This window comes from Syzygium oleosum, unplaced genomic scaffold (genome assembly GCF_021117445.2).
Source record: "Syzygium oleosum isolate NSW1041296 unplaced genomic scaffold, Sole_v2.1 Sole_v2.10, whole genome shotgun sequence".
NCBI classification, from domain to species: domain Eukaryota; kingdom Viridiplantae; phylum Streptophyta; class Magnoliopsida; order Myrtales; family Myrtaceae; genus Syzygium; species Syzygium oleosum.
In genome coordinates, this window is record NW_026607494.1 from 8,161,775 (window position 1) to 8,173,853 (window position 12,079).

Below are 12,079 nucleotides of genomic sequence, written 5' to 3' on the forward strand. Positions count from 1 at the left end.
GTCGTAAATTTTGCGACGGACTCAGCCGTCCGTAGAAAATTTTAGGAGGGAAAATTTTTCCGTCGCGAATTTTTATCGGTGGAAAATTTGCGACGGACTCAGCTGTCCGTCGCAAATTTTACGACGGACTCAGCCGTCCGTCGCAAATTTTAGGAGGGAAAATTTTGCGACGGACGGCTTAGTCCGTCGCAAATTTTCCGTCCCGAATTTTTGACGGTGGAAAATTTGCGATGGACGTGAGCGTCCGTCGCAAATTTGCGACGGACGTCAGAGTTCCGTCGCAAATTTACATCGTTATTACCCCTCCCCCTTCCCTGACGCCGCCCCGCCCGATCTGCGCATTCCCCCCGCCGTCGCCGTCACGGCCGTCGCCGCCCGGCCGTCGGCCGTCGCCGTCGCCGCCCGGCCGTCGCCGCTCGTCGCCCGGTCGGCCCGCGAGCCCCCGCCGTCGCCGGTCGCCCGCAAGCCCCCGCCCGTCGCCGGTCGCCCCCGGCCCGCCCGCGGCCCCCACGCCCGTCGGCCACCCCCGCCGGTCGCGCCCTCGCCCCGCCTCGCCGGACCGCCCCCGCCTCGTCGCGCCCTCGCGCCCGCCTCGTCCTTTGCCCGCCTCGCCGCCACCCCGCCGGCCCGTCGCCCCCCCCGCCGGTCGCCCCTTAGCTCCGCCTCATCGCCGCCCCCCCTGCGGTCGCGTCCCGGCGGACCGCCGCCCCGTCGCCGCCCGGCCTTGCCGCCGTCGCCCGCCCGCCGCGAGGAGCGGCCAGCCTGCTGCCCAAGTTCCCTTGCCATCGCCGCCCGCCGCCGCCCGCCTTGCCGCTCGCCGCCGTCCGCCGCCGACCAGCCTACCACCCGGTTCCCGATCGCCGGCCCGAGGCTATCGCCCGGTCCGCCGCCGCCGCCGAGTGTCGCCCGTACCCCGCGTCCCCCCACGCCGTTGCCGCCGCACACCGCACCGTCGCCGTCGCCGCCCACGACGCCGTCGCCGCCGAGCTCCGCCGTCGTTCGCCCGGTCGTGGCCGAGCACCTGGCCGACTAGTCACCATTTGAGCTCACGCTTGCGCCGGGACCGCCACTGTTCTATCGGCCGATTTTTATTGTCCTTGAACTAAGTAAGCATCTCTCTAAACCCTAGTTAGTATAATTAGGTAATTAGTCGGAATTGTTTAAGGATTATTTAGGATCACTTTTCGTTGGCTAAGTTACGGGTCGATTTCAGGATTGCATGTGGCTTTGATCGATGGTCGACTGGTTAATTTGTCTATTATGTGGATGATTAAGCGTTAAATGACGATAAGGTGATTGATTAAGCGTTTTCACAGAAAATGCTTGAAAATTGAACAATTCTATAAAAAATCAAGGAAAATTACGGAAAATTAAAACAACGGTATATGTTGGCAACAAATATGAAATTTGACCGTAAAAGTTTTTTAAATTTTTTAAAAAACAAAAATTTCAGAATATTACAAAATGGCAAAAATTAATAGTGACTACCCATTTTCAATGAAATTTAGATTTTTTAACGTTCCGGGGAAAAAAATATTAAAAAATTAAAAATTTCCATAACCTTATAAAATGGCTTAACATAAATGTGGTCACCTATTGTGAGGGAAATTTTTATTTTTATTAGGTGAAAAAAAAATTAAAAAAATATAAAATTTCAATACTGCACAGAATTGCCTAGAAAACATGTGGCCATCAACTTGCAGTGAAATGTAAATTTCTTTAGATGGCACAAAAAAAATTAGAATTTAAAAATTTTCAAAACTTCACGGAATGACTTATAATACCTGTGGCCACCCACTTTTAGTTATATTTAATTTTTTTAACGTGCCCTAAAAATTATTAAAATAAATAAGGACAAAAATTTTGGAAACTTTACTTAATAGCTTAGACTACCTGTGGCCACCCAATTTTAGTATGGACAAATTTTTTTATTTCACGAAAAAAATTTATATTAAAAAATAATAATTTAAAAATGCTTAAAATTTTAAAATTTCAAAACTTTACAAAATTTCTTAGAATATCGGTGGCCACTAACTTTTAGTGAAATTTTTTTTTAGGGCCCAAATTTTTTTTTTGCAATAATAATAATTTTTTTCTTACAAAACTGTACAGAATGACTTAGAATACCTGTGGCCACCCACTTTCAGTGAAATTTAAATTTTTGTACGTTGTCAAAAAAAATTTAATCAAAATGAATGCGATTCATATAGTGATGTTTAATACCTGTAGCCACCCAAATCGTGCTCATACATTGATATTTCATATCAAAATGAATGGGATTCATAGTATATTTGTTTGTAGGAAATTGCACGTCATAAACACCCGATATTGGCTCATTTCAAGGAAACATTTTCTCAGTCTTTCCATCAAAATGGTAAGCTTCGTCATGTACATCATTATGTGTTCGTAATACGTGTCAATAGTTCTTTACATATTCGCATAACCTTTCTACTTGTCAGTTTAAACGTGGAGGTCACATGCCTAGAAGACAAGGCTCTTCCTCGTCCTCGTCCCCGTCCCTTTCCTCTTCCCCTGTCCCGGCATCTAACCCTCAACCACAGTATGGTCTGTCACAATATGGACACGTTGGCCCTTCCTCCAACACTCAACAACATGTTACGGGACTTGGCCACATGCGAACTGAACGTTCTCCAGCTTAATCTCCTTTAGCTCCCTCTCCTTCCGTTCCACCCCATTATTCGGCGGAACAATCGAATATTGACGGAAACAGAGGTCAAGAAGATAACCGATTCTTCATATGCCCATTTGGAGATTCGTAAATACTTCATTTTTATTTTAGTATATGTAATATTTAGGGCTTTAGATATTGATGTCAATTGAATTGTTCATGTTGCACAATATTCATATGAATGCAGATTCACGGATGCTCCGTCTGTTGTGAGGGAATTGAACAAAATAGTAAGAAACTTTTGGATGGGAGAGTATATTACTTACAGAAATGTTCCACAAGAAGTGAAAGAAATGTGGTGAAATGAGTTCAAGGTAAGTTTTACATATTTCATTTTCTCACCAATTAAGTGTGGTGTAGTATATTGATGGTCAAGAATGATGTAAAGAGACCAGAACAACTCTGTAGTTTTCGATACCTAAAGGACCAGATATTTTCCCCATCATGAACTTTACAAAATCTGTCTATATTTGTCTGGTGCATGGTTATGGATATGTAATCATCATACTAATTTTCAATTTGTGTTTTTATTCATTGCAGCGGAAGTTCAAGTGGGAGGAAGCGGAAGACAATGAAGTGAGAAGAATTTTCGATAAGAAAACAAGTGATTTTATGCGAAATGTCATGAATAGAGCGAAAGAGCAAGCAAGCGAAGCCGTCTTTCTTTACAGCTGACAATTGGGAGGCAATTAACACATTTTGGGCATCTGAACAGAGTCGGCAACTCTGTGAGCAGAATAAGAAGAATCGATCTTCTAGTTCTAGTGATGGGTCAGCCACATATGCTGGGGGCTCTATCAACATTGCGGAGCATCGCAAACGACTGGTAAGTCTGTTAAATGAGTTATAAGTTAATTTAATTCAATTACTCATGTTTACATTTTGTAGGCATCCCAATTGGGGACGGAACCGACATTTGCAGCTACATTTGAACGCACATTTCAAAAGAAAGATAAGACATGGACTGACGATCGAGCAAAAGCTGTTAAGGTATGTAAGGTTATACTTTAGCTTATATGTAAACTATAATGAAAATCGTGAATGCTTTCAATATTTTTGGTAGATATATATATATATATATATAGTGATTTTATTTTCATCTACATTATTAATGTAGGAAAAATATGATGAACTTTTAATGAGCAGTGCTAGTGGTAGTGATGATTGTCCTGAGTCCCGGCCACCAGTTGATAATATGGCATTATGGATGGAGGCAACGGGTGGGGCGAAAAAAGGGAAAATATTTGGGATGGGATCATTATCAAGGATGTACATGCCGAATAGTCCTGGAAGTTCATCATCCACTGGGACTGGTCGAAGGAGGTCACGAGGAGACGAGCAATTGACCCAAGAAGTGAATCGTTTGAATAATTTACTTGTTAAGAAGGATGAACGAATATATAACTTGGAAGAACAAATGAGAGTCGTTATGCAACACCTTGCCGATCCTCCTGTACCTCCAGCCAATCCAGTAGGTGATGGGTACAATGATGACCAACACATTGATGCCGAGAATGCTGCTGATGATGATGATGAAGAAGATTTTCTCCGGTCTTTCTAGTTAAAATTCTTAAAATCGGGGGTAACCTTGCTTCATAATCTTGGTTTTTCATAATTTCACTCATATTCATACGTAAGAACATTTATGTTCGTCCCGAAACGTATTTTTGTTAACCCTTTTGTTATTTTACACCTAGTTCCACATCCATGCATAAACGCTTTTTTTATATTCTGGACTGATTTATGTATTGACATTTCCTCAGGTCTCGACAAAAGTGACTACTTTTGGTGTCCTGCCATCGTACCAAAGCCGCGTCTTCTTCTGTATGATTTTTTTGCGTCTTCTATGGTTGTCTCGTCTCTTAGTTCATGTTTTGACTGTATTGTAATCTTGGATATCAAATAGTATCATGCCAAACTCAACAACTTTCCTTCTGTTATTTGTTTTAATTATATGTCATTGTGGCTGGTTTGTCAGAATTTATGGTTTGTTCGTTTTTCTGTTTCAATTATATATCATTGTCTCCTTTGATTGATATGGACAAGAATTTATGACCGAATTGATATAAAAATAGCGACGAATATTTTAAGCCGAATTTTACTATCATTAAAGTTTATCACTAATTTGCGACGAAATTCGCGACGAATTTTCTGACGAAATTCGCGACAAATTTTACGACGAAATTGCGACGGACAGAGTCGTGGCAAATTTGCGACGAATTTGCGACGGACTTTTTGCGACGAATTTTGCGACGGACAAACGTTCGTGGCAAATTTGCAACGAAATTTGCGACGTATTTGCGACGGATTTTTGCGACGGACAAACGTCCGTCGCAAATTTGCGACGAAATTGCGACGAATTTTACGACGGACAAACGTTCGTCGCAAATTTGCGACGAAATTGCGACGGATTTTTGCGACGAATTTTGCGACGGATTGAGTTCGTCGCAAATTTGCGACGAAATTTGCGACGGATTTTTGCGACGAATTTTGCGACGGATCGAGTTCGTCGCAAATTTGCGACGAAATTTGCGACGAATTTGCGACGGATATTTGCGACGAATTTTGCGACGGACGTTTTTCCGTCTCAAATTTGCGACGGACTATGTGCCGTCGCAAATTTGCGACGAATTTTTTTTCGTCGCAAATTTGCGACGAACTTGTGAATTTTCCGTCGCAAAATTTTGCGACGACCTAGTAGCGACGGAAAAATTCCGTCGCAAATTCGATTTGCGACGGATTTTTCCACATTTTCCGTCGCAAATTTCGTCGCTAATCCGGTGTTTTTTTGTAGTGGTGGCTATCTAGCCCATGCGGTTGAGATCGCCGCCGCCGCCATTGATCCTCGACAGGCGACCTGCCTTTCCTCAATTGGGGCACTCGTTTTGTGTGTGAACCGTAGGAACATAGAGCTTCATTTGTCCACTGCATTTCCCGTGCCTCGTGCGGATGTCATATTCGAATGTCGACCAATTACATGATGTTATGTTGAGCCTGCACAAACAATGTGTATTAATCGTCGAAATTTGCAAATTTTTTTTCATTTTTAAAATAATTTCTACAGGTACCATAACATTCAATCGCTTATTTTGCTAGGATGTATTGCTTTAACAGCTTTTGCTTAGTATAAAAACGGAAACCCTATTTTGGTTTTTAATCCCTCATAATATTGGTAACCGTTAGTTTGCAAAAGATACACCATATGTCGAGTCGGAACTTGATTAAACTAGCTCAAACAAAAGAACGCAAAATGTTGAAAATAGTTAATGATTTTGGAGTGACACAACAATTTCTACTAAGGATATAAATATTGATCACATGTTTAATTTCTTAATTACAACTTGCAATATGGCCAAATTATTTGATACTTCTATAAATCTAGCTTCGTTTTTATATGAATTCAAATTTGTCACCCCCTCTCTCCCCTCCAAATATAAAAAAAACATTAAAAAAATATAAACCAGCCACAAAAAGGGAATTTTCTATCCCTAATATCCCAAATTTCCATGATGAATTAAATCTGAATTTGAATTTATTCTAGCGATGTACAAATTAATTCAAAAGCTATGAGCTACAAGAGACTGATAAAGGAACACATTCCAGGTATCAGGAACTCCAGGAAGACACCAGTGGCTGCAATCCAACATCCTTCGTCTTCCCAAGCCATACATCGATGGGTGTCCATCTATTCTGAGCTGTGAGAGATACGTGACATTAAGTAGATGGACCGGGTATGTCATCGACCTTATCACTCTCTCCACCACCAGTTCCGCTGGGTTTGGGCCGGCCGGATATCTCGACACGGCGAGTGGACGCGTCTGGTTGAGACAGGCATTGGCCTTTGGCTCCCCCCAGTCGCTTGCACTGCTTGATTTGAATAAGATTTGATAAATCAAGAGTTAGATTAGCAAAACAGTATACAATATATTCAACAAAATCACAACACCACCAACCAAACAAAGAGTAAACTACAAAATGAAAACATGGATTAATACTTATATTGAATGAATTTGCATCAACAGATTTTCGTACTTCGCATGGTCGGGGGAAATTCCCTGATAGAAGATTGTAGTTTTCGATGGGTCGACGCTGGAGTCCACCCATTTGGCCCAAGTGTTCAATGCTTTCTCGTAGGCTACCAAGCGATTCATGTCTTTATACGTCTTATCCCCTTCTTGGATATAATCCCATCTGAATTACCTCAAAAAAAAAAACAAAAAAGATCTCAGAACCTTCAAACACCAAAACCCAAAAAAATGCAATATAAATAAAGTTCATGTCAATGTCTATCATTGCAAAACTTGTGGACAAGTATGCTTAATAGAATTACATGCTCCATTTCTTTTGTATCCTTAAGCACGTAGGTTGGCAACTGATCCAAACAAGTATGATGGCTTCGTGCACAAGCCACACTGTCTTTATTATACATTAGTGACGAGAAAACCGAACCTCGGACTCTTTACAAAATGAAAATAGTCAAATATGTTAACCTATACCAATCCGTAGGAAAGTTTCTCCCTAGTAACATAGTAATTGCAACCGGAAAGTCTTGCATAGAGTTAGGTTCAATTTGTTTCGCCGAAAATAAATGATTTGGAAAATATTTTTCAAAAAATAATCACTCGTATCGCTTACAAAAATGAATGAACGAAAAATGTTTTCATCGTTCAAGGAAATTTTTAGATATAAATAATATTTTTTATTAACTAATTATTTCAAGCGAAACAAGTGATCATTTTTAGGAAAATATTTTTCAATTCATTCATTTTCTGCAAAACAAACGGAGCCTTAGTCTATCGAGGATGCGTCGGTTACAGCTACTGATCTTCAGCTTGGAAGCCCCTTGGCCTGCAGGGCTCTTTTCAGACAGGCATGAGTAAAGGTAATTTAGTTGTAAAGTCCTGCCCGGGAGCTTGCATATATAATTATTTTTATGGGTGGGCATGGGCACCAAATTAGGCCCAACCTGGCTTGGACCCGTGCATTGATTGCCTCTAAACCAAAATAATTAAGGTGCAAAAACCATAAAAGAACTTGTGCTAACTAGTGAGATCCAGTGTGGGTCTTACATATTCTTTGAAATGCTATTGACTTGATCTGGAATCTAAGTTGATGCAAAGCTTGCTAAGACGGACACTTACGGTTGTTTCCTGCCAACATGAAGCCACCAGTGCCACGAGTTGAATATCAACACATCAACGCCCTCCCAAATCTCGGCGCTCTGGAGAGAGTCGAGCCTGAGAGCTCGCCCGGTGCTCGTGCTCACTATGTCCACCAGGAACGGGTCTCGGAAGAACAACAACTGCACTCCGTATTCCTGCACACGTATCACAATTGATGAACCATCAATGTCATCTCTTTAACTTGACTTTCCGAGTCAAAGAGTAAGTCAAGACAAGAGGTCTCACTGGGAATGAGAAGTTCGAAAGCCCAGCAACTCTTGTCAGAGTGTACTTGGCCTCGGGCACCGCGGTGTGAACCATGCAAGCGAGGGATTGCCACTGATTCAAGCTCAACGAGTCCCCCACAAACATCAGCCTCTTCCCTCTCAATCTCGACAAAAAGTGTCGGCCGTCGAACCTAAACCAAGCAACTTTAAATAATCGGGAGAGAAGATATATGTTACGGTACATAAATTGTAGACCTATAGCTATCAAATCGATTCGTTGAGGATTGATAGTATTTCTCTTATCTGTCGAGACCCGATACAAGATTCCTTATCAAACCTATTCTATCTATTCCTCATGACATTTCTGGATTGTAAGTAGGTTGCTTTTAAGTTATGAAGAAGTTCTAATCCCTGCAACAGCATCTCCATTATGCACCTCCAAAACCACGATCATCATTAACAGCGGACAAGAACAACGAACTCAAAGACCAACAACATTCATATGGTCGTAGCCAAGTTGGGTCTGAAGCGGGGTGTTATCGAGCACGCGCGGAGAGAGATAGTGAGGGAACGTACCTCGGCAAGTCGCAGTCACCCGCCGGCTTCCATCTGTACTCGAGGTAGCCTTTGTCGAGCCTGCCATTCTCAAGGCAGTCGAACTGCTTCTCTAGGAAGGGACACTGGGATGGGTCATAGAGAGGGTATGAACCGTCATGGACCCACGTTCCTGTGAAGGCATCGCAGGAACCGGTGTCGACAGTTTCTTCCCTCTTTCCCTTAGCATGTCCCAACGTTGCAACCACTTGGTCAATCACAAGTAGAGAAATGACCACGAACTTTGCTCCTCCAAAGACACCCATGACAGAGAGAGATAGGTTGGTTGGGACTCAAAACGTGTCTGAAACTGTGAGAGGATTAGCAGCAGAGATTAGTGACAATTGGGGGGACTATAAATAGAGAGAAGGTGGATGTTTTGGGGGGTTGAATCGAATCAAATTTGGAAAGGTGATTGATGGAGGGATGAGTGATTTACATTCCTCACAATCAGTAAGGTTGCAAGATGGATCTTATTGGATTTCACTTCTATATAGGACGACATATTGCTGAAACTAGAAGTTAAACAGAGACAGAAACTGTGGTTTTATGAGGAAGAAGAGATTGGATTTTCAAGCCCTTTTCAGTTTCAACTCATTCAATGTGCGGCCAAAACTTTAATTGTGGATTTTACTGCCAAATTACAGTTCGTGAGTCATCCATCTGCCAAAAGTTTAGTTGTTCTATTCATTGACGAAATTGGATTGAAGATTATAGAGTCTGAAATAAAAGTTTTAATGACATTAGCAATATGGTGTGAAACGGCAGTATATTCGGAGCATTCATTAACATTTGACATTTTTTGACCTTTTCAGCCGGAGAAACTTTGCCTCATTCGAGGCCAAGGTCAGGGAGTCTCCCAAATAGGCCCATTTGATTTAATGACATTTGATTGAGAGTAACATGAAATTGATTAGAAAACTCGAAAATTGATGGAACTAGAAGTAGAAGTTCAGTTAATCGCGTAACCAATGCATAAATGTTGTTTTTCCCATACGGTAAGATCGGGGTGGCAAGAGGATGATGGCATGTCCCTCAACAATTTCGTTGTTTTTTTCTACTGAACTATGTTTTCTGTTTTGTTGAGACACCACATTTGAAAGGTTTGATTGCACACATCGAAAAAGTTACAGCAATCGATTAGGGTAACAAGGAAAAAAAGTTGGGACTTAGGCAGACAACGCAACATTGGAGAAGGACAAAAGAAAGACTTGATGAGTGCTAAGGGTTGTGGTGGATTGGGCCTATAGAATTTGTGAGCTCGTCAAGGTGTTCGAAAGTTGACTCAAATACCATCTGACCTTAAACTCAAAATAAAAAAAGAAAACCAAGAGGAAAGTATGCGATGTTATATAATTTGAAAAATTACGAATAAATCACATATGGTTTTATAAGTCGATAATTTCGAGAAGATATACTTTGATTACATCTCATACTTTCAAGAAGTTTAAGTGTATTTGGAAAGGTTTACGTCTTCTCCGTGTCCCTTAAGTTTAGATTCTGAAAGCATTTTTTTGTAAAACAAAATTAAAGCTAGAAGTAGCTGGAAAATTGTATATTTGTATATCTCTATCATTTAGTTATGTGAGCTTTTTTTCAATCAAAATTATACACTAGAAACGAAAATTAGGATAATGTGGGCTCCAAAAAATATAGGGATAATGACATTAAAAGTTTATGAACTTTGGCCCAATGTGCAATTTGATTCATGAATTTTTAATTTGTTTAACATAGTCCATGAACTTTAGTCTAATGTTCAATGTGGTTCATGAACTTTTATTTATTCAATGTAGTCCCTGGACTTTTGGTATATATTTAATATAGTCCCTGAATTATATAAAAATGTTCAATGTAGTTCATGAACTTGGATTAATGGAAGGACTACATTCAATATTTTCACATAATTTAGGGATTAAATTGAATAACATTGAACACATTAAAAGTTTAGGGACTACATTGTATATTATGTTAAAGCTTATGGACTATATTGAATAAATTAAAAGTTCAGGGATTACATTACACATTGAGTCAAAGTTCAAGAACCAGAAAAATATAAGATAATTTTATTTTTTGGTCAAAATTTTCTTTTCTGTTTTGACAGTGTCCTGTTTCTGCGACAAGCCACCATCGAGAGACAAAAGGATTATTAAACTTTCCGAACTTGACCACCTTGTCCATGGATCCTGTCATATTCATTGCACTCCCACGCTTCAATCTCTTTTCGTCTTCTTCTTCCTCTTCTTCCCCAATTTCTCCTTGCCCGCCAAGTTCGCACTCTACACTCTCTCTCTTTCCCTCCATGCGTTTATTAAGTCTTTTAAAGAGAAAGGCCAACGAAGGAAGATTGTTGGACATTGTTGACTAGAGTAGCAAGGATATGCAACTACATGAACAACAGGCTGGCAACATAATAAGGATTGCCGCATGGTGCTTGCAAAATGATTTCACAAAGAGGCCTTCCATGTCAACAGTCATCAAGGTGTTGGATGGTGTTAGAGAAATCCATTTGATCTAAATTATAACTTCTCTGCTCTGCCCTCAGTCAAAAAAACTCAAAGAATGTATCAAGGTGAGACTACTAGCAGCATTCATCATGTCATCTTGGTGAGATTAGGGGGATTTGTGCTGAGAAATCTCATAGGCTCCTTGTTTATAAGTACATGTCAAATGGATCTCTAAATAGATGGATCATTTGCAAGTCCAGTGAATCTGTTCTTAACTGGCCACAAAAGAGGAAGATCATTCTTGATATAGCAAAAAGACTGAATTATCTCTGTGAAGATTGCAGACAGAAGATAGTTTCTTTTTTTTTTTGGTCAAAAGATAGAAGATAGTTCACTTGTACATTAAGTCCCCAAATATCCTCTTGGATGATAATTTTAATGCTAAGGTTGCTGACTTTGAATTGTCTAAGTTGATTGATAGGGACTAAAGCCAAATTGTCACTACCATGAGTGGAACTCCTGGTTAGTGGGCCCCAAAATGGCTGAGTACTGTAATTACTGAAAAGGTGGATGTGTACAGGTTTTGTATGGTAATCCTGGAGATAGTTTGTGGTGGATCAAGAAGCTATGCATTTACTTAGTCTTTTGAAGAGAAAGGCTGAAGAAGAAAGATGATTGGACATTTATGACCAGTGTAGTGAGGATATGTAACTAAATGGACAACGGGCTGCCAACATGGTAGAAATTGCCGCATGGCGTTTGAAAAGTGATTTCACAAACAGGCCTTCAGTGTCAGCAGTCATCAAGGTATGGTGCTATGGAAATCCAATCTGATCTGGCTAACAACTTCTGTGCTCTGCCCTCAGTCAAAGAAACTCAAGGAGTGTATAAAGGGAGTACCAATTTTGCGCTACCACTGCCTTATTATCGTCAGTTCTTTCTGGTCCAAGGTGACAAATGAAA

The 12,079-nt window shown here is 40.8% G+C and overlaps 1 protein-coding gene across 1 annotated transcript; it reads right to left on the reverse strand.

Annotated features, from left to right (window-relative positions):
- Positions 1-6,199: 6,199 nt before the first annotated feature.
- On the reverse strand, positions 6,200-9,103 carry LOC115685763 (protein trichome birefringence-like 43). The gene is made up of 5 exons (XM_030610875.2): positions 8,655-9,103; positions 8,098-8,269; positions 7,831-8,006; positions 6,722-6,880; positions 6,200-6,553 (listed from the first exon to the last, which is right to left on the reverse strand). Exons 1-5 carry the CDS (start codon positions 8,936-8,938, stop codon positions 6,247-6,249), a joined length of 1,098 nt encoding a protein of 365 aa, XP_030466735.2. The 5' UTR covers positions 8,939-9,103; the 3' UTR covers positions 6,200-6,246.
- Positions 9,104-12,079: the final 2,976 nt, after the last annotated feature.